This window comes from Budorcas taxicolor, chromosome 22, assembly GCF_023091745.1.
Source record: "Budorcas taxicolor isolate Tak-1 chromosome 22, Takin1.1, whole genome shotgun sequence".
In the NCBI taxonomy this organism is placed as follows: domain Eukaryota; kingdom Metazoa; phylum Chordata; class Mammalia; order Artiodactyla; family Bovidae; genus Budorcas; species Budorcas taxicolor.
The window spans coordinates 41,889,997-41,917,162 of NC_068931.1; the positions used below are offsets into that span (position 1 = coordinate 41,889,997).

Below are 27,166 nucleotides of genomic sequence, written 5' to 3' on the forward strand. Positions count from 1 at the left end.
TCCATCTGAGGACACAAGATTAACGAGCTCTACTGTAAGCGACAGCTGGCGCCCAGCAGTGCACTTCTCGGGAGGGAGGTCTGTCCATCCTGTACCAGCCAGGCAGCCTGGACGCGGGAGCTGGGCACGTGTCACAGGGAGTGGCCCCTCAAGCCGCACCCGCCTCAGAAAGTCCAGGGGCCTCCCAAGGCGATAAGCAGAGTGGGAAATGTGGCCTGACTTCTTTCCCAAAGATCAATTAGCAGGGGACAGAATTTCCCAGGCCTTGCCTTGTGTCACAGTGAACAGTCTCACAGCTGAACAGGGTGGATGGCAACATTTATCATGTCAAAGGAGGTTAAAAAAAAATTGCATGTATCAAGTCAGTGTTGGAAATACTTCATTAAGAACCATCGGATTGGAAAATGTTTGGCTCTGCGAACATTCCCCACAGACTGACAAGGCAGCAGGGACCCACCTGTCCTGGAGGCAGTGAGCACATTGAGTTCGCCCAGCCTTCTGCAGGGTCCCAGGCTGGGGACAAGCACCAAGATGCCTGCGACTGCGTTGAGCTTCTGAGGCCAGCACTACTACAGCCAAGTATGCCTTTGATAGTTAGTAGTAACTCCTGAAATCAGATTTTTAAACACAGGGTGGCTAATAGTGCCAGAAGTATGACCCTGGGGTTCCAACAGCCAGTCTTCCCAGAATTGGATCAAGTCATGAAAAGAAAAGTTACTTTTTCATTCAGGGATGTGACATAATACTCTTCGGTAAAGCGTCTAAGTGTGGAGAGGGCAATCTAACGCAATTGCGGGAAGTCGAGGTGTCTGGTCTCCCAGTTGTGTCCGACTCTGCAGCTCCATGGACTATAGCCTGCCGGCTCCTCAGTCCATGGAATTCTCCAGGCAAAAATACTGGCGTGGGTTGCCATGTCCTTCTCCAGGGGATCTTCGTGACCCAGGGATCGAACCTGTTGCATTGCAGGCAGATCCTTTACCATGTTTTGTGTTCAGATCTTCAAGTCTTCAACTGCCACTGGTCTCTGAGGGCCCTCCTCAGGATCCAGCCTGAGGACTGGGGGGCATCTGCTCCCTGGGCCTTTGTCACTGACCTGGGACTCAGAGGCCCCCCAGCTCAAAGCCAGCCTTTCCCTGTAGACAGAATGCCTTTGGCTCCAGGGCCTCCTGGGCCTGCACTCACCTGGTGCCCAGTAGCCTACTCGCTGGCAGCCCGTTCTTTCTACTCTGCCCAAGATACAGAAACTTCCAGAAACAGCACTTCCACACATCTGCTGTTATAGTTTAAGTAAGAAGGCACTCCTCTTGAGCCCTGATAGCTTTTATGTTTCACTTTCGTATGTTGCACCAGATTCATCCTTCAGACTCTGCAACTTTATAGCCTCACCTAAGAGACATGCAACTCTGCGGAGGTAACCAGACCAGAGTTTATGATCAGGAAGCACTTCATTTTTGCTCTTTATTTTTGTTCCTGTTACTGTGAAAGTAGCACGTGTTCAGGGCATGGAAAGTCACAAGTAACAAAAGGTTCCTGAGGAAATACTCTCAGCCCCAGCCCCACCTCCCCGACCTACCTGTGGCTGGCAGGTAGCCTGTGCCACCCCTTTCCGAGTGTTGTGGCACAAGCTCTGATACGCTTAATGAGCTTGCCAGTAATCAGTTCATTCTTCCCATCTGGCCACTTGACTTCCATCACACCTGCCCTGGTTTCTTTGAAGCCTTTGGCAACAGTTCTGGGTCTATACCTTGTTCAATCTGTGTCCATTTGTCCTCTCACACACCCACCTTTACTCTTCTGAGGCCTTCAGTGAAAATGATGGGAGACCTGCAGGCATGGAGTCCGCCTGGTCCAGGTCACCCAGTGTATTTGCAGCCAGTGGACACGTGAGTTCTGGCCACAGACGAGTCCGTCATTTCTGCAAGCTTCCGTCAGAGATTACATTTTCACAGCCAGTCTTTAATGACTCATTCTCCTTTATCTGTGGGGATAATGGTTTTAGAAAAGAATCTTTAATCTGTATATAATAATGAAGGTAAGAATGACAAATGGCTCATTTGTTGAAACGTTGCTGGATTAAAATGTTGTAGGGGCTTCCTAGGTGGCGCAGTGGTAAAGACTCTGCCTGCCAGTTCAGGAGACGGAAGAGATGCAGGTTCAACCCCTGGGTCAGGAAGATCCCCTGAAGTAGGAAATGGCTATCCACGCCAGTATTCCTGCCTGGAGAGTCCCATGGACAGAGGAGCCTGGTGGGCTACAGTCTCTGCAGGGTTGCAGTTGGATGTGACTGAGAGACCAAGCACACACAGATACATAATCTCAGTAAAGGATGACTTGGCGCCCCTGCTGGTGAAGGAGTTACTTTTATTGAACCTGCAAGAGGCTCCCCTTGTTATATGTATCAAATAGGAACTATGCATGGGTGTGTATGTGGAAGTGGGTGAGGGGTGGTCAGGGCAGCCAACCACAGCATTGCAGGACTCTGCCTAAGTGAGGATAAGGCAGAGGCCAGCACCTCTATTTTGTGATTGACTTTTTGTGGGTCAGCCCATAGCAGCAGATCAGTACCTCTGTTCCAATTTTAGATCACACCCATCTCCAAAGTCAGTGGCTCTGATGCAGCAAAGTGGTTGATGTTAAGTATAGCTCTTTCACAGAATTACTTATGTGCATGTCTTAGAAATCTTAAGCAAAAGTGAATCTGTAAAGCAGCTGGTGTTACCTCACCAACTGGTCTGCTACCTATCTATAAACTTCTTTTCAATTTCTACTAACATGTGTCCTATAGTTGGATAGGGCTTCCCTGATAGCTCAGTTGGTAAAGAATCTGCCTGTAATGCAGGAGACCCTGGTTTGATTTCTGGATCAGGAAGATCTGCTGGAGAAGGGACAGGCTACCCACTCCAGTATTCTTGGGCTTCCCTTGTGGCTCAGCTGGTAAAGAATCCGCCTGCAATGCAAGACACCTGGGTTCAACCCCTGGGTTGGGAAGATTCCCTGGAAAAGGAAAAGGCTACCCACTCCAGTCTGGCCTAGAGAATTCCATGGACTGTATAGTCTCTGGGGTCACAAAGAGTCAGACACAACTGAGTGACTTTCACTTATAATTGGGTAACAGTCCTACTGGCCAAAGCCCAAACTTGAACCTATTATTTTAACACTTTATAGCACAGACTCCTGATGCCATCTGGGGGGTTGAGGTTGAAAGGGCTGAAATGCCCTTAGAATTGAGAAGGAAATTGTGGAAACATTCTATCCTGCTTCTTTGTAAGAAGACCAATAAGCCTCTTGATGAAAGTGAAAGAGGAGAGTGGAAAAGTTGGCTTAAAGCTCAACATTCAGAAAACTAAGATCATGGCATCTGGTCCCATCACTTCATGGGAAATAGATGGGGACACAGTGTCAGACTTTATCTTTTCGGGCTCCAAAATCACTGCAGATGGTGACTGCAGCCATGAAATTAAAAGATGCTTACTCCTTGAAAGTTATGACCAACCTAGATAGCATATTCAAAAGCAGAGATATTACTTTGCCAACAAAGGTCTGTCTAGTCAAGGCTATGGTTTTTCCAGTGGTCATGTATGGATGTGAGAGTTGGACTGTGAAGAAAGCTGAGCACCGAAGAATTGATGCTTTGGAACTGTGGTGTTGGAGAAGACTCTCGAAGAAGAGTCCCTTGGACTTCAAGGAGATCCAGCCACTCCGTCCTAAAGATCATCAGTCCTGGGTGTTCATTGGAAGGACTGATGCTGAAGCTGAAACTCCAGTACTTTGGCCACCTCATGCCAAGAGTTGACTCACTGGAAAAGACTCTGATGCTGGGCGGGATTGGGGGCAGGAGGAGAAGGGGACAACAGAGGATGAGATAGCTGGATGGCATCACCGACTCAATGGACATGAGTTTGGATGAACTCCGGGAGTTGGTGATGGACAGGGAGGCCTGGTGTGCTGTGATTCATGGGGTCACAAAGTCGGACACGACTGAGCAACTGAACTGAAAGAAATTGGGAAGTTTGCCTTTTTAATTACAATTGCCCATACTTACCAGAAGGGCTTCCCTGGTGGCTCAGAGGGTAGGGTGTCTGCCTGCAATGCAGAAGACCTGGGTTTGATCCCCTGGAGAAGGAAATGGCAACCCACTCCAGTACTCTTGCCTGGAAAATGCCATGGAGGGAGGAGCCTGATAGGCTACAGTCAATGGGATCACAAAGAGTTGTACACGACTGAGCAATTTCACTTTTTGTATACTTACCAGATATATAAGCTAAAAGGTTGTAGAGCTCAGCACCTGGCACAGAAGGTTCTGAAACCTCTGTATCTAAGAAGACTTTCACCTGAAGACCTAGTCTTGATTCCATCCTTGACTTGATTTGGGTCTTTCTACCAAAAATATAGCCCAGCAAACGGCCACCAGTGGGAGAAGTGAGAAGAGTAACTTCTAGGTGTTCTTTCAGGAGGGCTACTGTTATTCCCCTTGATGTGGGGAATGGAATTTGCTTCACAGAGATTAGCCATCTTTGTTCGTTCGTTTATTTTTGCCTGTGCTGGATCTTCGTTGCAGCAAGGAGGGGCTGCTCTCTAGTTGTGGTTGCTTGGGCTTCTCATTGCAGTGGCTGCTCATGTGAAGCACAGGCTCTAGGCATGCGGGCTTCAGTAGTGGTAGCACTCAGGCTCCGTAGCTGCAGTTCACAGGCTCTAGAGCACAGGCTCAGTAGTCATGGCACATGGACTTAAATGTTCTGCGGCCTGTGACACCTTCCCGGAACCAGGCATCAAACCCAGGTCTCCTGTATTGGCGGGCAGATTCGTAACTACTAGACCCCTAGGGAAGCCCTGGATTAGCTATCTTTAAGGCTTGGGCAGGGTTATGCTGCCAGAATCCACACATGCTGGCAGGCTTGTCCAGTCTTGGGTAGCACAGGCAGACCTGGATTGCAGTCAGGCTCCACCCTTCCTCGTGGCCAGACAGGTTCCCCGTTGCTGCGGGTCCTCCCCTGTGGTAAGGGCATGTGCCAGTGTGCACTCAGGCTCGATGTGAGATGCAAGCACTGTCCTGTAGGTGAAGGATCATCACACCCCTGGCCCACTGGAAACTACTAGTGTTAGTTACCATCACTGGGTTTCTGTGTGTATAAGAGTCAGTTGGAAGGATCAGTGTCTATCTATGGCTCATTCTGGGTCTTCAGAAGTTTTCTCTTGGACACAGTTCTTGCTGCTGTTCTCCAGTGGCAGAACTAGGTTGGCTGCGTGCCAGGCCACATGCTGTGCCCAGTGACTATGGTGACTATGGTAACAGGCACCAATAGCATCAATTCTCTGGGCTCTTTTGGCCACCTTCACCCCAAAGCAAGTTTGAGCTTATCCCATGATGATTAAATAGAATATTGGTATAAGAGGACATTATGTTGATTGCTCTGGCCCAAATGTGCATGAAAAGATTAAGGCTTGACTTTATTTAATCTGATACCTATTAATGCCAAAAAGTACTTACTTCCAGCAGAAGCAAAATTTCAGTCTGCAAAAGGACAGTCATGTGAACCCTGCTTTCAAGGAGCACAAAATTCTGGTCCTGATGTTGTCAGCGCTGTTAGAGAAGAACCCCAAAGCTGACCACATACATGACTTGCGGTTCATCAGAAAGTATTGATCACATGTGATTTATTATGTGGTTTTTCTGCTTTTTCTTCAATGAAACAGAGACAACTGCTCCAAAGTTTAGATAATTATTACTGTGATTTTGTTTAAAATAGCTTGCCTTGAAAAGTAGTAATTTTTTAAAAATCTAAAATCCAGTGATGAAAAATCTACCATAAGATAAACATAATTTTTTAGCAAACAAATTCTAGACTTAGGAAGATGTATATTTGTGAAAAGACTGTTGTTAACACCTCACTCACTCATACTTAAACCTTTAAATACTTTTGGTGTAGAGTTCAAGAAACTTCTGCATTGATTACAGTTTCACACATTTTATGAATATCTCGTTGAGAACAGTGGTAATTTACTTATTATATCCTGAAGGTTGGAAAGGATATACAGGATTTTTAGAAGGTTTTCTATTTGCCAATTTTGCAAATGTTAACTGAATTGTACTCAGTTAAAAGTGAAAATTGGTTTTCATGGTGAGGAAAATCAAGGAGCAATAAATGCTAACAGACCTTTTCACCTGAGCAAAAGTCTACTGTATCTAATACTAAAATTTTTCATATAAATTATGGAGAAAACTATGGTGTTTTCCGTGATAAACTTCATGTTAAGGAATTTCTCTTTTCTAACATCCAAACATATATCCAGAGTATCATAAATTCTTCCCAAGCATGGCTAACCATTTTTGCATATGTACATGTGTGTTTCATCGATTGACTAGATGGTTTCAGAAGCATGATTGCCTCTCGAGCTGATGGAAGAGACAGGGCTGCTGGGCATGCAGATCCCAGGCTCGCTGCCCTGGGACCAGAGGTTTACCAAGGAGGGGGGATTCTTCTGAGCATGAGGGGCTCTGTCTTCCCAAGGTACAGACAGCGTGCCTCCAGCAGGACTGAGAGAGCTTTTAAGTCCTCCTGTCTCATAAATATACCAAAGAGGATTGCCTTGAGACCATTCAGGGAGCTAGCAACGGGCTTTAGGTGTTCTCTGTCTGGTTTCTAGAGATGGGCTAATACGGCTTTTATTATCCACCATTGATTCAGGGTGTATTAATTCATTTGGACAAACCTTCTGATACAATGCTGCTGCTGAAGCGTACCGAGATAGCAATCATGGTTTTGAAATGTGTGTTCATAGAACTAGATAGGTATTATTGGAAAATACAAAATCTTTTAAGTTAGGTAGAGCAGGTTAGTAATCATCCATTCTTCATTACCAGACCTGTTTGCATGCTTCCATGAGCTGAGCACCAGAAATGTGGCAGGTGGTCAGCCTTTGACGACTTGGATGTGGGGGGACAGGGGAGGCACAGGATAAACAAGTAGTTGCGGTAGTTATTCCTGCCATTAGTGAGCAGAAAAGAGATTCTGGGCAGTGACTGTATTTTGAGGGAGGACAAGGAAGCCTTCACCGACATGTTAAGCCTTTACTTTTGGTTTTAACTGTTAGACCTAAAAGTCACCCCCACCCCATGACTCTGCTTTTCACATATATGACCTCTTAGTAACTACAAGTTGGGGACTAACCACCATGTTGAGGAGACACACGAGCTCTTTATTAATTCCCTTCTGGTTCAACAGCTGGCATTCAAGTGGCAGCACACAGAGGTGAGTTTATCTCGTTACTCTTGTCAACCAGAGCTGTGAGGTCTGAAGTCATGCAGAGCATCCTGGCAGCTCTGGCTCGGTTCCCCTGGCCTCCCTCAGCTTCTTCCCATCTCTGCTCCAGGTGTCCGTGGTACCAGCCTCCTCATCCAAGGAGCCCTTAGCAGCATCGGCCCAGTGGCCCTCGAGCAGCCAGGGGACCCACTCTCCCCCTAACTGTGCAGATTCCCACCATAGCCCCATACCAGCCCCCCCTCCCCTGCTGGCCAGGCCCCTGTCCTCACTCTCGTGAGATGCAGAGCTGCCCTCGTTGTCCCCACAGGTGGCGGAGACCCAGCCGCTGTTCTGCGCCCTCAAGGCGCTGCTCGAGGAGTTGCGCGCGGAGCTGCGGGAGGACGCGCGCGCACGTCAGCGGCTGCAGCAGCAATATGCGGGCGACAAGGCCGCCTGGGATATGGAGTGGGCCGCGCTCACATGCCGCCTGGAGCAGGTATGGCCGGCCTCCTCTCCCACCGCGGGGAGGGTCTGGATCCCAGGGCCTGGCTGGGAAAGGGGGGGTGAGGAGAAACCCACAGCAATGGCCTCAGGCACCTGGGAATTCCCCCGCCTCCCTGCGATGCCATTCTTCCCTCTTCTTCTCTCCCCCAAGGTGTGAAACAGGCCCCCACCCAGCAGTGTTTCAAAAGCAGTGTGTTTCCCCATTCTGTGTAAAACAAGGTTGTCTCTTTTTTATTATTATCCAGTTTATTTAAACTAAAAGCAGAAGAGTCCACCCATTCCCTATTCACTTCCCCCTGGCAGCTCCTAATCTGTTCAGTGTTATCTGCTGCTGCTGCTGCTGCTAAGTTGCTTCAGTCGTGTCCGACTCTGTGCGACCCCACAGATGGCAGCCCACCAGGCTCCTCCATCCCTGGGATTCTCCAGGCAAGAATACTGGAGTGGGTTGCCATTTCAGTGTTATCTGTGAGCTTGGTTTCATCTGTTTACTTATAGATTCCACATCTACTTCTGATCACACAATATTTATCTGTCTCCTGATTTCAATTAGCATAATACCCTTGAGCTCCACCCAGTGTTGTACAAATGGCATGATTTTGTTTTTTCATGACCAAGGAGTACCCCATTGTATATATGTACATCTTCTTTATCCATTCATTCATCCATGAACATTTACGTTGCTTCTGTAAATGGTGCTGCTGGGAGCATGGGGGTGCAGGTGTCTTTTCGCATGAGTGTTTTCTTTTCCTTCAGGTAACAGGTACATGAAAAAATGCTGTTATTAATCCTCAGGGAAATGCAAATCAAAACCACAATAAGCTGTCACCTCACAGCTGTTGCAGTGGCTCTTATCAGAAAGACTAGAAATAGCGAGTGTTGGTAGGGAGAAAGGAGCAAGGATGTCCTTAGTGCCACCAAAGCCTGACCAGCATGAAATGGTGATCAGTACACAGCCATCACTCAGAAGCAAAGGAAAGGCAGATTGTGGTTTTGTTATCTCTAAAAAAAGCAAATTAATGCTTTCCGTTAGATTTCTCCCAGTGCTGGGAATACCTTGTAGACCTCCCACTACACGTGCCCTAGAAGTCTGATGAGCCGTGCTGTCCTTATTCACACGGGAGAAGTGAAGGCCCGGAGGAAGCATGTTGTCTCAGATTGCAGAGGCTTCACTGAGAGTGGAGACGAGAGCACAGCGGAGCACAGGGTTTCAGAGACTTAAGACCACACCCCTGGTCATTAAGATCAGGCTGCACCAGAAATGCTCTTTTCTGTGTGCTTTTTCCTGGAAACCTTTGAAAGTGGTCACTTCCTGCGTAGTATCTGCTTGCTCAGACTGCTTCTCTGGGTGTCTTCCCACCCCCCACCCCCCATCATGGTGTGCCATCTCAGATAATCTCTCTTCTGGGCAGATTGTAATCAAGATTTTCTTTCAGTTGGCCACATCATGAGAAAAAAAAAAAAACTTGCCTGGAAAGAAGACATCTTCTAAATAGTCTTGATAAAAGCTGAGAGGGCTTGTCCTGTCAGAAGACGACAGCTTCCACAGTGCCCACAGGTTCCCCTGCACTGCCACCTGGCCCACAGGGGCAGAAGTACCAGGCTCTGGAGGGGCCAAGGTACGGCTGCCTCTGCAGGGGCAGTGGCAAAGCACAGCCAGACCAGAGCTCCCGGCCAGGCTGGGCAAGGATGCAGCCGCTGACCCAGTTATGAATCCTGCCGACTGCCTGGTAGGAGCTTCTTACTAGATACTCTGTTTATCTTAGTTCACAGCCGGAAGAGCCAGCAGTGGAAGAGAAATGAGTAAGGACGTTCTGATGAGCTGCCTTTAAGCTTACTTTAGAAATATGTTTATGGGGGAAACAGCTAAATATGTTTATGGGGGAAACAGCTAAATATTTTCAGAAATGTAAGCATAGCTAAAAAGAGGAGGCATATAATCTTTGAAGTGAGCCAGCTTCAAAACATTTCATCTTTGTTTTAGAGGAACCTGGTATCCACCCACACATCTGCTACAAATAAAGCCTCAGGGATAATCACTGAACACCAAGTAGTAAAGCTAGAACTTCAAACCTAGAAGCCAAGTGGTAATACGTAAAGATTTCATCTTCTGCCCCCAAACTGTTTATAAAGTTTCTCAAACATTTGTGGCCTAGGGGACAATGAATGTGGGCTGATGCTAGTACATTTATAATAGTGCCATCTTTGCCCATTTCTACTTAAATGCAAAACAGCTGAATTCTATCCAGAGGGAAATATTTTCTCTCAGTGGAGGCCAAGTTGTGTCAATCCCCAAATCTAATTCCTTCAACTGACTCCTAAGTCAGAGCTTGCTTTGCCAGGGATCCCCCAACAGAAAAGACAGATCCTTAGGGGGTTCTAAGTACAGCTGGAGAGCAGACAAGGGCCAAAGTTAGTAACAGTGATTAAGTGCCCTGCCAGACCTGTACACAGGCTCCCAGGAATGGGAGTGTGCAGGGCACACACCTCAGTCTGCAGGCTCAGGGCAGGGTTGTTTGTCAAAGTCCTGCTTAGACTGAATCTTGGAAGATGAACAGCAATGGCTACATGGAAAAGGAGAGAAAGGGACATCATGAAGACAGGAGGATGGCACACCCGAGCAGCTGCACCTCACCATGTATGAGTGGAAAGAAGAATCTTCAAAGAATCAAGACACTGATCCTAATTTCATCATGGCAGTAAAGCATTTTGACCTGCATTTTAAAGAAGTACCTATTCTGGTATAGAGGTAGAGAACAGATTAGAAACCATTAGAATTGAATAGATTAACATGGGGCCATGGATAGCCTTCAGGGATCTGCTTATCTAGAACAGGAAAAAGGGTATATATTTGTGTTCATGAATCTTGCACTGAAGTTTATCACATTCACCAACAACAGTATACCCCCAGTTCCCTCCTCCTGTCCTTTGCACTGTTGTCAGTTTACTTCTACACATTCTGTAAACACACAATATGCTGCAACTGTTTTTACCTTAGACACTCAGTATTTTAAAGCAATTAAAAATAGAAAGTGAGTTATATTTGCATTTATTTAGGATTTCCAGTCATTTCCAGTGTTCATTTTTTGTGTAGATCAAAAGCGTTTGCTGGTATATCATTCCATCTGCCCGAAAACTTCCTCTGTCATTTCTTGAAATGCCAGTCTGCTGACAGTAATTTTAAGTTTCCATTTGTTGAGAAACCTTTTTCCCCCTGTATTTTTGAAAGACGTTGCTGAGTACAGAATGCTGGTGAGGTCAACATGTCCCCCCTCCAGCCCTTTCAGTGTTACTCCATTGTCCCCTGACTTGCAGTTTCCAAGAAGTCTGCTGTCATTCCCATCTTTGTGCCTCCATGGGTGGTTTTTCTGTCTGCCTCCAAGGTTTCCTCTATTTTCAGCAGTGTGCATGTGGTATCTAGACAGTTCTTTTGCTTGTTTGTTTATGGTCTTCAACCTCCTGGGTGCTCGATGTGTGTTTATTATAGATTGCTAGGTTCCATCGCTGCCCTATTACCAGGTTCCACAGAGGGCTGAAGGATGTAGGGATAGACATGTGCCTGCCTTCAAGGAGCTGTACAGCAGAACAGGCAGGAGACATGGTAACTCGGAGTCTGCAAGGGGATTGAGGAGTGGACTGTGGGAAGCTGGGTGGATTCTCTTATTCACCTCTGTATGACTCTGTCAGATGTTCGTGATTAGGACTTCAAAGACGAAAATTATTTCCTCTGTAAGCTTGGTCAGATCTTGATTTAAACACGATTCCAGGGATAATACATGAATGTGCTGAGGTTTTCTTCACCTAATAATGTGAGACTGTCAGAGACTAAGTTCCCATGTCTTATCCTTGACAGCTGGAAGCAAAAAATGAGAAGAGCTTGGGAGACCCAGGCTCCTGCACTGACAGCAAAGGGGCATTCAGGAAGGAGAGGGAGGTGCAGCAGAAGCTGCTGGCAGACAGTCACAGGCTGGTCATGGACCTGCGCTGGCAGATCCACCACAGTGAGAAGAACTGGAACCGGGAGAAGGTGGAGCTTCTCGACCGCCTGGACCGGGAGCGCCAGGAGTGGGGGCAGCAGGAGAAGGAGCTGCTGTGGAGAATTGAACAGGTGAGGGTGCCCCTAGGAGGAACAGGGATGCCCGGCCTGGAAACCAGAGAACTCAAGGGGGGAAACTGAAATAGCTCGGGAGTCTCTACCATATCAGGCTGGTCTAGGGGCTTCCAGAGGAAGAGGAAGAAATCCTAGGGGCTCCAGGTTGGAGACCTAGGGTCAGCCCTCCTACGACACAGGTCTTTTCATGCAAACTCAGTGGGTAACTTTACTCAATGTGTCTGGTTGGGGGTGGGGATAACTTTTCAAGGTGTTAAGAGACTAAACTTGAAAGGGGAGGTTCATATCTTAGAAAGTGATTTCTGCCAAAAAGCATACTAGCTTTCAAGTCTTCCACTAAAGATGTGGTCACAGTGACTGCTCCAGCTTGAATGGAATTGTCCATTAGTGAAGAAACTGCTGAATTCAGTAGGAAGTCAGGCTGTTTGCACCTGCTGTGGATCTTGCAGAGCTGTGATTAGACAGGACACAGTCAGGGGAGGTGACTGGAAGTTCATTATCTTCAGCTAAACAAACGACTCAAACACGCAGATGAGTTCAGTGGGAGAGGCAAGTTGTTTTTCTGCAGATAATCATTCCCTGCCTTGCGTCAGATGTAAGACAGTTTGCATAGCTGTGATCCTGCTTGAGTGGTGCACAAATTAATTTCCACAGGAAAACAATGAAAGATTGGGATTCTTTCCGGGTTGGGTTTTGACATCACATAAAATTTCAGCCTGTCACACTTATAAATTCAGGTGGCATCAAGGAAATCTATTAATAAGAAACTGAAAGCAGGAAGAATAACCTCGTTATTCTTTTACAAATGCCCATGCTGCCTTTTGGAAAATGTGCTGTCCTATTGCTGAGACGTGGACCTCTGTTCTGCAGGTGCAATGGCGAGGGTCCGTTTCTGCTCACTGGTGAGGAGGGAGGGTGGAAGCGAGAACTGAAAAGAACCAGGAGCTTTTGACTCAAGAACCCCTGAGCAGAAGCAAGTGCACTTGCAGACAGAGAGGCCTGACGTCCTTCCTGGGTTTGGTTACTCACACAGCTGAGTCACCCAGACTGATAGGTGATCTGGCTCATTTCAGAATTCCCCAGATTCTATCAAAGGAAGGTTGGCCACTTCCTGTTTGGCCTAGAATGTGACACTTGAGAAGACTGTCCTGTCTTAAACCCTCGGTGTGCCTGTGCTCCACGCAGAGGATCAGCTGTCGGGTGGGAGTCACGGGAGCAGAGGCAGCATGTACTCTTGACAAAGTGCTCGTCGATTCACCCAGTGTTAACTAACTAGTGTCACGGCTCCTCCAGGCCCCTCCCTGGAGGGTCCCTCCTGCACCCTAGCAAGACCATGGTCATCATCTCCTTTGCCCATCAGCTCTAGGCTCCTTCCTCTTGTCTTGGCTTCATTGTGGATATAACCTTGGATGTAAATGAAGCGAGTCTTTAAGAGCTTCATTTTACTTTGGGGAATGAGGGTAATTTCTAATAAAGGAAAAATTAGTAAGACTTCTGGTGATGTTCACCTTTAAAGAGTTAATGTCCTGGGGATGAGCAGCATTTTAAGACTGTCTTTGGGAAGGTGAGTGAGCAGGGGCTGAAGCCCATTTGCAGCTTCTTGCTGCCATGGTCCTACCACGATGACAGCCTCAGAACTTTAGTCTTCCAGGTTAACACGTTTGAGCAAATGGACTTGAGACGTGGGTTCTGGGTGTTCCTTCATCTGTTTCTGAAATCTGTGGTGGACCCCACATATTTGTACCATGAGTTCACTGCTGTTTTTAGAAGAGGGTTTGTTGGTGCTTTAGATATACAGTTGTGGCTTTCAAAAATAAATCCAGCCCAGTATTTGACATTTTTTAAATCTCAGTACCCAATCCTGAAAATTAGGAAGAACAGTTAAAGGCATTTTTTATAAAAGAGGAAACTGACTTGGCATGTATAGCGTATGTAGGCCTGTTCGTTATTGTTCGTTCACTTAACTTTTAGCTGCATGTTCCACAGATAAACTGGACATGCAGGCGAGCGCTCTTCATAGCGCGTGCCCCTCGATATGTGACTACGTGGTGGGCTGTGTGACCTTGTCTGTGATGGCCTAGACAGATGGTGAGAGGAGTAACAGTAAATCCATTTTCCACTGCGAGAACACATGCTTCATACTTGTGCAGTAGCACTGAATTCCTCCATGATTTCTGTGCCTCGTGAGGAGTTTTATGTGGTGGATGACTGTGGGAATGTGGTAGAGGTCATGTAACACACAATATCTACTGCATCGGCAGCTCGTCTCTGCCCAGACCTAACAGTGAGGGTTAACTTCTCTGGAGTCACATCACATTTCTCCTGTGAATCATCAGGTCCCAGTTAGTCTGCAGAGGCTCTAGGACTTGGTTCTGTTAAAAACCTGAAGGAAAGCTCCAGCGTCATTCTGTTACTCTTCCAGTGACGTCCTTCAATCAGTTGCCTCTACAGCAAAAAAAAGGCTGTTCTTTTAAAACCTGTGTACAAAGTTATGTTTTTTCTTGTAAACAGTTTGGGTAAGGGGACACTCTGAAGGGCATTTTGCTGCCTGTATGATTTGAAGAAGTGAAGTCGTTCAGTTGTCATCTCTTTGCAAACCCCATAGACTGCAGCCTACCAGACTCCTCCATCCATGGGATTTTCCAGGTGAAAGTGCTGGAGTGGGTTGCCATTTCCTTCTCCAGGGGATCTTCCTGACCCAAGGATCAAACCCAGGTCTTCTGCATTGCAGGCTTTACCATCTGGGCCACCAGGGAAGCCCCAAGGCTCATCATTTAAATTTGGTGTTTGCTCTACAAGTTGTTCTCCTGCAGGATTCTCAGTACAGTAGGTGCTGGTGGCTGGTCTGAAATGACTCTACAAGGAAACTCTATCCTTTTAAGGGCCTTTTACTCTGTGACAGCACTGCAGAGGCATCTTGGCAGCAGACACCTCCAGCTAAAACCACTCCAGTTCATTTTTAGGGAACCTAACACTTACCAGCTCCAGTGCATGCTGCTCCTGGCTGCCCAGGTTTATTTTTGACACCCCATTTTGCCAAGTGAGAATGTGCTGGTTCGTAGCTCCCCACTGTAGTCATCCTCCCCCTCTTCACACGCACCCTCCGTGCACACTTACAGTTTCAGATGTGATTTTAATCTTAATTCTGTGCCTGAAATAGCTTGGAGATGATATGTTGAAACTAAAGCACACTAACATACATAGATGAATAATAAAAAAGCTTTCCTTTTTTTTTTTTTTAAAAAAAAAAAGAGGATTTATGGTCTTTGAAAATGACAAAGAACTATGTCAGCGGGGCTGAGGGAGAGAGCAGAGGGTTTTCAGCTGAGCTGATACCCGGGGTGACTGCTTGTTCCCTGATTCAACTGGGATCCTGTGTCAAACTCCAGCATTTAAGGTCTGGCTGCTTTCTCCTAAAATAAAGCTGATACCTACCTCAGAAATTACCAGAAACGAGGAGAAGTCCTTTGTCCCCATCGCTCCATATGGCTTTGTTCCCGGTGACACACTTGTGGCTGAAGGCTTGAGTTAGGACAAAAGATGTAGTCTGTGACAGAGGCTTTGTAAATGAACGCGCTTCCGAGAGGGTCAGTGCTTCTGGCTAGCATCTGGGCTCTCTGCCGTCCTTGGAGGCGAGTCCAGAGGCGGGCATGGTGGAGCGCGGGAGTGGATTCTGTGAATTTCCCTACTGCTTCAGGGGAGGCCGGGAGGGGAGCATGGGAGGAGAGGAGACAGTGCTGCCTGCACACGTGTCCCTGCCCATCCCCATGGTTCCATGGGCTCCTCTGAAGGTCCCTCACGCTGGGAAGAGATGAGGCATTTATCAGTGTGCCCAGGCCCAAGGACTCCCACAGGCCCGAGGGGAGTTGGTGGTAGTCCCCTGATGAACACTGGCCTTTAGGGTGGGCCTGGCCCTGCAGTCCTCCGGCAGCCCCAGAGGGGAGGCACCCACCTTACAGGTGGGACACTGAGCGAGAGGACTAGCCACATACAGCAGCTCCGGTCTCCTGTGGTTTCCACCTACTGCTTCTATTTACCAGGTCAGGGAAGAGTACGACTCGAGTCTATGTGGCTCACATGCTTACTTCTTCTAGTCAGTCATACGAGATCTTTAGGTTACCTCTGTAGCTAAATTTTCATCCTCTCAAGCAAAGTGTGAGCTGTTTTTAACACCCAGTGGTTGTAACCCAGGCGATCACGCAAGGTTTATGTAGGACCCATTCCAAATGACTTGGACACCATGCTCTGTTGTTAGGAAACCTTGCTATTTAAGAAAACGAAATTCACCCCAGAAGTCTGCTGTCACTGATGGCTTTCCACTGAATGTGTCTTACACTCGGAAGGTAACTACAAAAAGGGATTTCTCAATGTGTCATTTGGCAATGTTAGATTTTAAAAACAAATGTGTGATTTCCCGTGAGCACAGCACTCAGTTACATATACAATAACATTTGCTACAGAAGCAGTTGACTTGCCTGTGGTTAATGCAGATATTTCTAGTCCAGATAATTTTCCAAAATTGTGATTTTTTTTTTAAAGCATTTGTGATGTTATTTTTTAAATTGATGCCAGAACTTTAAGAACATAAGATGTCTATCTTCAGGCTAATTGTTTTCACTTTTAAAACCCTTAAGTTGCAGAAAGAAAACAGTCCCCGGAGAGGTGGCAGTTTCCTCTGTGATCAAGAGGAGGGGGATGCCCACTCCTGTACCCACCCAGGGAGCCCTCGGGCGCCCCACCCTACAGGGATGTGGCCCTGTATGGACACAGACTCCAATGCGTTTGAGGACCGGCCGCTGTCAAAGCTGAAGGAATCGGACAGGTGCTCAGCACGGGAAAATCTCTACCTGGACACCTTGTCCCTGGATGATGAGCCAGAGGAGCCCCCGGCCCACGGGCCCCAGAGGGAGTTCAGGAACTGCTTCCATGAGGTCAGCTTGGGTTTGGGTCTAGTCACCTGCAAAGGAGGGTGAGGGGTTGGGAAGCTGGCTGAGTAGCTGACAGGCTGCAGGCTCTGCATATTGTGGCCCTGAGGTTAGTAAAAGTGAACCTTCCATGATGTGAGAGCTTTGGGGTGGTCCTGACCCCAGGCTTCCTGCTGCACTTGGCCGCTTAATCTCAAGGTCAGAAATTCAGAGCCTGTGTCCCATGTGAATAGAAGTCTCAGGAGCAGTCGTCGTCCAGTGAAATCCAGGAGGAAAAAGATGATCCCAGAAGTGGAGAACTGCTCATTTCCTTAAAATTACAGCACAGTCTCTGATTTCAGAAAACATATTAATAACAGAAAAGTCTTTTTTTAAAGAAAGTACTTCACATTGGAAGTAGCAAATGTCAGTAACCAATGACATACAATAAATACCTTCTTTATGTAAAGGGGGGGAAAAAATCCAACACTAGAAAGCTATGGGACTTAGATCAGTAAAGGGGAAAGCTTAGCTCTGTGCAGAAATCCCTACAGGATGGTAGTGGGTTTTCCTAGTTAAAGACTAATTTTAATAATCATTCCCTGTGAGCTGGTCTCACAGTAGCTGCACCTGTCATCTGACCTGTCCCACATGCTCAGCAGGTGGGGGTGCCCGTCAGGCAGTGCTGCTGGAAGTGGGGACCTCCTCCTCGGCACCTGAACCCCAGCAGAGGTGACATCACCAGCATGCCACCCTAGGGGTCTCTAGTGGGAGTGTCCCGACCCCATGCTGACCACTGCAGTAGCCAGGGCTCTCTGGGGGATCCTTGAGGGGTTTGTTGGCTGGGGCCTCACTCCATCTGGACTGGGTCCGCACAAGGGTATCCTCTGCTCAGGAGAACCATGTATGCAGTTCTCTTTAGTGGAAGTCACTATAGCTTTCCCAATGCTCAAGGGCGACGTTTAAACACCAAAAGCGCTCTATCTAAGGACATCACACTTTTTTTTTTCTTTCACTTTTTATTGCAGTACAGTTGGCATACAATGTTAAGTTGCAGGTGTACCACATAGTGGTTCAGTTCTTCCGGGTTATATACTCCATTTACAGTTATTATAAAATACAGCATTCCCTGTGCCATTCAGCATATCCTGTAGCTTGTTTATTTTCTATGTCATGTCTGTGCCTTTCACGCTGACTTTTTTAGCCAGGCTGAGGCCAGGGGACGTCTACCCCGACTTACCCTCCTCCCAACCCTTACTCCTCCTCTCTCACTTGCACGCACTCTCTCTCACACACATGTCATTAATGAGGCAGCTTTGAGGCTCTCTCACACTGCACTGCCCTCTGAGAAACACAGAAGAGCTGCCTTGGGGCAAAGCTTACTGCCAGTGTTTCTCACTCACGTAGGCCCTCCTCATCGCCTCTGGATTCTGGTGTCATTACTGACCTTCCAAGGGCTGAGGGGCAGAGGCACTCCTGGCCCAAACTTGGCTTCCACGTACGTTTTAAGAGAAAAACAGACCCCTTAGCAGCCCCAAATCTGCCAGTACTGACTGATTCCAGTGAACTTACTTTCTTCTTTATAGGAAGAAGACAATCACAAGGGAAATCTTCAAAGGTAAGTAAGGCTGATGAAATGACAATAGACTACTGCAGGAAAGACCTCCTGGTCTTAAAAGTCTATCTATAGTCAGCCGTGCACTGTGACTCTCTTCAAAAATGACTTAGAGTAAAACTTGTGGAGAAGTAGTTGCTTTATTATACGGTATTTAGATCGTTAACAACGAAAAGGCCAGCACCATGTTCATATGTGTTACTGTCGTGCAAGAGCTGTGTATTTAAGGGGATAACTGTGTTAAATGGTTTTTGAAAAGTTCATGGAAATCCCTCTCTTTTGATTTAAAGCCTGGAAAAAACTCTCTCTTGATATGCTATGAGACATTTTAGACTGACCGTTTAAAAGCTCTCCTAGGAGGACTTATTACAGTATTACCAAGAGTAATCCTTGAAGTAAATATAAAGTAGCTGGTGTTTGTAATCATTTTCTAGTAACCCACATATGTAAGGGTGGGACATGCCTGAAAAGGCCCATATAAGCAAATTTGTTTAAATGGAGCAGAAGGCAAGGGGAGAAGTGAGCCCAGAGGGGACGTCTGTTTGAAATGGTACTGGGATCGTGCACCAGCCTGAACCCCGTCCACTGCCCTTGGGAGATTGGTAGTGCTTGAGCTGACAGAGGTGAGGCGAGCGGGTAGAGGGGACATCAGCTGACAGTTACTTTGTGGTGGCCTCTCCTCCTCCCTGCCACGCCATCGCGGTTGGACTGTGGTGTAGTCACGTCTGCTCTAAGGCGAGAACTCAGGAAACTCCTGCAGATTTGGCATTAAGGGTGCTTGTCAGTAGACGGAGAGGCCAGGCCACAGCCAGGCTTCCCGTCTTCCTGTGGAGCTGCTGCAGGCTGAGAACAAGACAGTGCGGAACGGACTTGGAGCTCAACTCCAACTACCCTGGAGCACCACGCCCACCCCTACAGTTTTGAAAGTCAGCCGTAGTAAATTCTGACCAGTCCAAGGCTCCTGCATCAATTCCAGAGCCATAAAAACCCAAAGGCTTAGCCCAAGCAGAGACCGTCGGCACAGTGCACATGGGCAAGCCGTGGGCTGCGCTGGGTTGGGGGTCTTGGGGCCATGGCTCCCTAGCTGGTGACAGCTCACACCGCTCCTCTCCCCTTCCCCAGGGCCGTGTCTGTGTCGTCCATGTCTGAGTTCCAGCGCTTGATGGATGGCTCTCCCTTCCTGCCAGAGAAGGGCCTGCCCCCCACATGCAGCAAGGAGGACGTCACCCCACCCTTGTCCCCTGATGACCTCAAGTACATCGAGGAGTTCAACAGCAAAAGCTGGGACGACAGGCCTCTAGACCCCTGGGCGGACAGGACCGAGGTGGGGTGGACACGGCCCGAGGCCAGCACCGAACCTTTCTCTGATGCCGCCTGGTACCTCACCACAAGCATCACCCTGACCACGGACACCGTGACCAACCCTGAACACTGCCAGAAGCAGCCCCTGCGGAACCTCGTCTGTGCTGAGCAGGCTGGGGGGAGGGGGCTGCACAGCCCACCTGCCATCCGGAGGCTGGATGGCATCGTGGCAGGGGTCGGCGAGAGCAGGGTCCGAGGGGGCCCCGGGGATGCCAAGGGGAGCCCTTCTGAACATGTGCTCAGCAGGTGGCCCTGTGCCCCCTCCAGGCACCCCCGAGACTACACGGAGGGGGGACTCCGGCCCCTCGACAGCACTCTCAGCTTCTCCTCCCCGTTGCACAGCCTGGAAATGCCCAGAAACCTGAGTGATGATATGAAGGAGGTAGCCTTCTCAGTCAGGAGCACCGCCTGCACCAGCCCCGGGGAGCCGCTGGTCAAGGACACGGCCTGCCAGACCAATGGATCCCGGACAACAGGAACACAGACCGTCCAGACCATTAGTGTGGGCCTACAGACGGAAGCCCTGCGGGGCAGCCCACACAAGTGTCTCACGCCCAAGGCAGGAGGTGGCGCCACACCCGCGTCCTCTCCCTCCCGTGGGCTCAGGAACAGGCAGGTGGCCCCTGCCATCGAGAAAGTGCAGGCTAAGTTTGAACGCACATGCTGCTCCCCCAAGTATGGGTCTCCCAAGCTGCAACGGAAGCCCCTTCCCAGAGTGGACCAGTCGAGTAGTAGGGCCTCCCCGGGGCTGGCCCAGAAGGGGTGCGGCGAGTCTGCCTGGGCCCGCTCCACCACCACGCGCGAGAGCCCCGTGCACACCGCCATGAACGACGGCCTCTCCAGCCTCTTCAGCATCATTGACCACAGCCCCGTGGTGCAGGACCCCTTCCAGAAGGGGGTGCGGACTGCGAGTCGGTCCCGGTCGGCCGAGCCCCGGCCGGAGCTGGGTCCAGGCCAGGACACCAGCCCCAGCTCCCGGGGCCGCTCACCCAGCCCCATTGGGGGTGGCTCAGAGACATGCAGGGAGGAGGGGGGAGAGGGCACGCCCTTGAGGCAGGACTTATCTGCTCCCCCTGGCTACACACTCACCGAGAACGTGGCCCGGATCCTCCAAAGGAAGCTGTTGGAACATGCCTTAAAGGAGGAGCGGAGGCAGGCTGCCTACAGCCCCACAAATACTGGCAGTGACAACCACATGGGAGAAACAGCGGTCAAGGCCGAGCCAGGGTCCATCGAGGTAATGGAGGTTGAGTCTTCCCCCCACCATGCCCCCACCACTGGTCTTTCTCAATGTGGGCAAGGGGGACCCTGGGGCTGTGTACCAGGTCACCTGAGTTCAGGAGGGTGTTGGGAGGACAGAATAAGCAGGAACACAAGTCACGACCTGCTGCTTAGAAGAGAAACTCATCTTACCACCTTCAGTGCTCCTCTGAAGACAAGGAGATGGTGGTCTTTAAGTAGCTCAGGGACTGACTCAGGTCCTCTGCTCTGGCTCAGTGATCCACGGTTGTCTATTGATCTGGGCTTTTCACCTGAGGTCTTATTTGCCCTCTTTCTGTATGAGTTTGTGTCCTGGGATCGTGTGTGCACAGCATCAGGCTTTCTGCTCCAGCTGTGTGTTTGAGGATGAGAGGGTTTTGACAGGGTGGACACAGGACACCTCCTGTCAGACCTACAAGAAGAATGTGTGGGTCCCAGTGCTGACTTAAGTGCAGAGAGCACGCTTATGTCTCACAGATCCCGTTACCCTCTCTGTGTGCAAGAGTTCTCAGAGCAGTAAAAACCAGGTGAGACGAATGGATCAAGTCAACAGCATGCCTTCATACAACTAGATTACTGTCATTATCCCCCTTACACCTCACCTGTTATCATGCTACCTATGACCACACATTAAATTAAATATTATCACACATTACTTAAAGTTATTCACAGTTCCACATGTGATATAATTGGACCACCCCACTTAAAAATCAATTCCTGTTTCTGCGGCAGGAATGAGCAAAATAAAGTCAGATGATAATCCCAGGCATGAAAATAGTGGGGCTGGAGGACATTTCCAGCTGTTAGTCAGACACCCTTGTGTGTAGACCTGGGGGAGGCCTGACCCACTAGGAAGCCAGATGCAAAACCTCCCCAACGGTGGAGTCCCGACACCCACGGGCACTCTCCAGGCCAGTCAGCCGATGGCGGAGGTGAGACGCAGAGACACCCTCCGGCTCCCTGGCTGCTCCCTCCCGAGGCCCTGCAGCTCCAGCTGCACAGGTGAGGAGAGAAAAGCTCAGGAGGGGGAGAGGTGTATTTCTATGTCACCTGAGGCCCCTATCATCCACACATCCCACAGAGGGATAAGCAACGTGTGGCTTCCCAGTGTAATTCAAAATAGAGTTAAATCTGAAGTAGATGAAACCACGTGAAACTGCCAGTGACCTTCAGAAATGGCAATGCTATGCGGTTCGCCCTAATAGTGATCGTCTGTGGCCTACGCCTGGCAGAGGTACGTGTCTTTGTGGGAAAGCTGTTTGTGTGCTCTGAGGAGGCTGCCTGTTCTCAGGTGACAGATGGTGCCTGCTGTCACCCCACCCCTCCCTCAGGGGGTGTTAAACCACCCTCAGGTAAGTGGTTTGCTGCTGCAGTGGAGCTAGCAGGGACAGTGCCCCATCTCCTGGGACTGAGATCTTGGTCCCAGAGCATTACTCGGCTTGGCTGCAGTGTTCATTTGTATTAGAGACAAAATAGGTTTCATTTTGGAGGCTAAAAATGCTGAGTCACAAATGAATGCGAGACTATAAAGGAAATGGCTCAATAATGGGATCACACCACTCAGAGATGGCTTTACCTGCACAGAGCCATGCCCCACTCTCTGGTCCTCCATAAAATCTCTTTGCTACTAGAAAAGGTGGCAGCCGATTTAAAGGGGGCCCAGGGCCAGTGTCAGGGGTTCAGACTGGCATGGAGCTCCCTGGGCAGTACTGAGATATCATGGTCGTCTTCCTTTTGCTGTGGGAAATGGCTTATTCTAGATTTCAGGGGATGATTCCTCACCTGAGCTGTCTTAATGAGTCCCTCTCTAGATGGTGTGGCAGTTCTGGGTTTGCATTCCAAACTCCACAGAACAAGTTCTCTTCCACCCTGCCCTCCTCTAAGCCCATGGGGCATCTTCCCCGAGAGCTCATGGTGACCCCAAGGCACGGGCACCGCAGGAAACTCCCCCTCTCTCATGCTCACCCCACAAGCTACTTGCTCCTTTATTTCTCTTGGAGTCGTAGCACGAATGCAGACAGAGGCTGTGAACAGGAGGACGAGGGTAGAGAGAGAGGAGAATCTGGGCATGTCTCAGTTGAAAATTTGAAGGGAAAGTTTTAGTCTGGGCCTCAGTCATTTGGTCACTGTGACTAAGCCAGTCTCGCTGTTTAATGGGTTCTGTTTCAAAACCAGCAGTTGTAGGGCACTGGAAATGCTCTGTGCCACGGGGCAACTCAGGAAGAACAGGAGGACAGGCAGCGGAAGCGAGAGGCTGCTGTCCTGAGGCCCCTCCTGCGTGGCTGGGCAGAGACCGGCCTACATGCCCACTTCTGCTGAGCCTCACTTCTCTGGATGGCCATTCCTGGAGCTGCCACCTGGGCCTGTTGACTTTAAACCTTTACTGTTGTTCTTCTTTTAAAGTACTTTCCAACCTACTTGCTTTTCTTTTCTTTTGTCTGTCTCTTCTATCCAGAACCAAACTGTCTTACTAACTGCCCCCTGGGGACTCTAGCCCGCCTCACTCCGTAAGTGCTTTCTTCCTTCTTTCCACTGTCTGCAGAGCTTGCTGTGTAGCTCAGGGCTGGCCCAGCGTCCATATGAAGGGCCAGATGGCCAGCCTGGACAGGCCCACGTGCCCCCACAAACCACCCACCCCCCTGCCGGGTGCTGACTGCTCTGTGCAGAGACTCCTCTCCTGTGCAGTAAAGGCACACTGGGCTGCGGGGACTGACTAGCCTGCAGGGTCTGAGCAGAGCATGGTCTGCGCCTGCTCACCGACAACTGACACCGGCAGCGCGTGTGCACTGCCATGTGCTACGCAGGAAGCTTTCCTCTGTTTTCAACAACCACACTAGAGGGAAGAAATACAAAAGTATCTTGGCCTTCCAGGGGTCACTACAACTGACCAAGTGCTCGATTACTCTGTCACACACAACAGTCATTCCCGCCCCAAAACTGCAGAACCACCTTCAGAGCCCCGGTCGAGGAGCATGAGACAACACCAGCCTTGTTTCCGACCAAGGATGGTTACCTCCCCTTGTCCGCTGGCCTTAAACTCACCTGGCTCTCAAAGACCAAGCATGTGGCCCACGAAACATGACAGAATGGCTACAGCGGCCCCTTCTAGGAGAGGCGGCTCCAAGGACGAGAGCCCCATTACTGTCTCCCCATTGTGTTGGCACTGGCCAGGTGTGTTGAATTCTTACTTTTTTAACTTATTCCACTGCAGGGGCTTCTCAGGAAAAGAGAGCATCCTTTGCTCACAAGTGCTGGTGTGACATAAAGGAGAACTTTGTCCCCTTAACTCATGGTCACACAGCCTTTCTTTCTGCAGAAATGCACAAATGCGAGTGAAGAGGTGGCACAGACAGACCCCTGTCACTCAGCACCAGCTAGGAAGAAATGGGCCACAGTACTGTCCAAAAACCTACTCCAGCAATCTACCCCCACCACACACACCTCTTGAGACACCAAAAGACCCTGAGCAGTAGCAGACTTCTCATCTGCTGTCCCCCATACCCTTTTATTTCTGCTGTTTTGGTGCTGACATGTTTTCATAGGGAAGGTATCTCTGGTTGCCATGGTTTCCATTAGTATAAGAGCTCTGCTGCTGGGGCTTGTAAAAGGTTGCAGTCATGGAAAAAGCCACCAGAACTAGCAACATTAGCATCATCGTGTGTCAGTGCTTCTTTTCTGCTGGCCCCGGGCAGCACCCACTCCCCACCCTCCTGTGCTCTGCCCACACCTTCTCCCTCCTGTCTCTTCCTCACTCTGCTGGCCACATGCTCCTCGTCTGGTCTCTGCTATGCTCATCACATCTCTTCACATCCCTCCACTTACTTCTGGAGTGGCTCTGAGGGTCCTTGGTCCATGTTCTTCACAACAGTGGTCTCCCTCCTCAACCTCCTGTTGTGTGGGTGTCGTGTGGGTAGACAACTCGTTTCCTCCTGCCACAGTTGCCCCACCTTTGTGCCCACAGATCCCAAGTCTGGGTGTCCTTTGTCCTGGCTGCACAGTAAGGATGAGTGGCTCAACAGTCTGTAAAACCAAAATAGGAGCAGTGGCCTTGAGAGGACATACTATAGGTGACCAGCCCCAGGGTTCTTGGAAGGTGCAGGAGCCCGGAGCACAGAAGCACAAGCGCAGTCGGGCTCCCCTGTTTTGATGCGGCTGCCAGTTAAGAGTCATTAGATAAAACTGCCTCCATCCAAGTTTCTGCCTGCAGTGTTATATCCCTGTTGTGGGGGTCTCACCCAGTGCCAGTCCATCTGGAACAAGCAGCAGCAGAGCTGATTTGAAGGTGAGCCCCACTGCTAATGCAGCTGGATGGCATCCTGGGACCCTCTGCGGGTGCCCACAGACCAAGGCGCAGGGAGGCTGGCCTCCCAGGACTGGCCACGGCAACTGACTAGAAGCTTCAGAAGGCTCAAATGACGTGCACGGCCAGGCGGGAACAGGCCCATGGGGCCATGCAGACCACTCGCCCCTCTGACTCCCCTTTCCATTTGCTGCGGCCCAATTCCAAAGCCACTTAACACCCATCTCATGCCACATTTTCATCACAATTTGCTATCTTCCCGTGATTGTTGGCAATGGTCATTCGTGTTGAATTCATAGTCTTTCTTAACATATTCTCCGTGAGCAATGTCTGTATTAGCATTCAGACCTGCTGGGCTGTTGCACTTGTCTGAGAGAAGTCTGTGTGGGGGGCATGCCCTCCTGGAGGACTGGTCCCTCTCGTAACCCTGTCTTTCTCTTCCTCCACTCTGAAGGAACTACCTTGTTCTGCACTCGCTCCGTCCCTAGAGCCTTGCTTCTCCAGGCCCGAGAGACCAGCAAACCGTCGCCCTCCGTCCCGCTGGGCCCCACAGCCCCCAACTGGCTCACCAGCTCCGTCACCCGGAGAACCCACCTCCTTGGAGGAGCTCGGTGATGAGGAGCCACCGGGGGAGAAGCCGCACGTGTGATGCAGGTTGGCATGGATTATCCGGAATAATTCACTGTAATTTGCATAATCACACCTTCGTCATCAACTGAACTCTGCCCCAAAAGGAGAGATCTGATTTTCCCAAGGTCAAAGAATGTTTTTTTTTAAAAAACAACACAGCTGCTGAATGTTCAACCTGTGAACCTGAGATGTTTCTAGAATGAAACAGTAAATGTGCCTGTAAGAACTTAATTTTTTTCATAGCTCAGAAAACTATTTTTGTCTCCATCTTTTTTACACAAAGTATATTAAATGGTAAATATGATATAAATAAATTAAAATGAAAGTTTTAAAGATGTACATTATAAGAGATTCTGAACACCCTCACGCGCAACACTGACTGCCTATCTGTTAAATCTGCACTGTTAACATTTTGCTTTGGTTGATTTCCACGTTGAATTAGTGTGTTTTAAGTTAATTTTATTTTGTCAGTGTTCTTGTTTCTTAAGAATTTTTGAAATGCTTCAGCCTGTCGAATTCAGTGAACTTTTCATAGTGAAAAAAAACCACGAAGCCAGTAGACAAGGCATCTCCTCTGTCCTAGAGGGAGAGACGGCAGCATCTGGAAAGGCACAGAGGCCATGGCTGGGCTGCAAGGCTGCCTGCTCCTGCTGACCCGCACGCCTCTGGGTGCATGTCCACACCCCTGCTGTGGTCTCACCCACCTCCGTGAGTCCCCTCCTGCCATGACGTTGTGTGACCCCCTCGTACTGTACTGTTGGTGTTGTCTTCATGCATTGACGATACAACAGCATTTTAAAATTACTGTTAGAAGACTAACTGGCAATACACAGTGTTTACTCCAAATTTTGTTTAAGGAAAAACACCACAAAAAGTCACAAGCATACCAAATGGAAAGAGAGGGTGGTACCTCAGCATCTGTATGAGGTGATGATGAAGAAATAAAGTGTTTATAAAACAGCACCTGTCCCAACCTCTTGTCTCAAGCACCCTCCACCTTAGTTCCTAATGGCTGGAGAGAGGACGCGGGGGGACGGCGAGTCAAACAGCCACTCATGTATCTGACGGGGATGCACTGTGAGTGCACAATAGCCTTTGCAGCCTCTCTGCAACAGTATGTTAGGATTAGAAGGCAACTTCATTTTTGCTAAAAACACCGAAATGGATGGGTGAGGGGGTGTGAGGAAACAGGTTACCCACAGTCAGGACGTGCCTGCCCACTCCCCTCCCTGGAAGGTGGGA

At 49.2% G+C, this 27,166-nt stretch overlaps 1 protein-coding gene across 2 annotated transcripts in view; it reads left to right on the plus strand.

Moving 5' to 3' along the window:
• Positions 1-26,814, plus strand: part of MTCL1 (microtubule crosslinking factor 1) — a 112,455-nt gene extending 85,641 nt beyond the window's left edge. Inside the window, exons 9-15 of one of the 2 annotated variants that reach the window (XM_052660299.1) lie at positions 7,570-7,737; positions 11,596-11,850; positions 16,488-16,784; positions 18,344-18,375; positions 19,495-20,971; positions 23,450-23,501; positions 25,749-25,888. In XM_052660299.1, coding sequence (XP_052516259.1) covers positions 7,570-7,737; positions 11,596-11,850; positions 16,488-16,784; positions 18,344-18,375; positions 19,495-20,971; positions 23,450-23,488 — 2,268 coding nt within the window. In that variant the 3' untranslated portion in view covers positions 23,489-23,501; positions 25,749-25,888. Of the gene's footprint in view, positions 1-7,569; positions 7,738-11,595; positions 11,851-16,487; positions 16,785-18,343; positions 18,376-19,494; positions 20,972-23,449; positions 23,502-25,748 lie in introns of both variants that reach the window. The other variant, XM_052660298.1, reaches the window with a different exon arrangement.
• Positions 26,815-27,166: the final 352 nt, after the last annotated feature.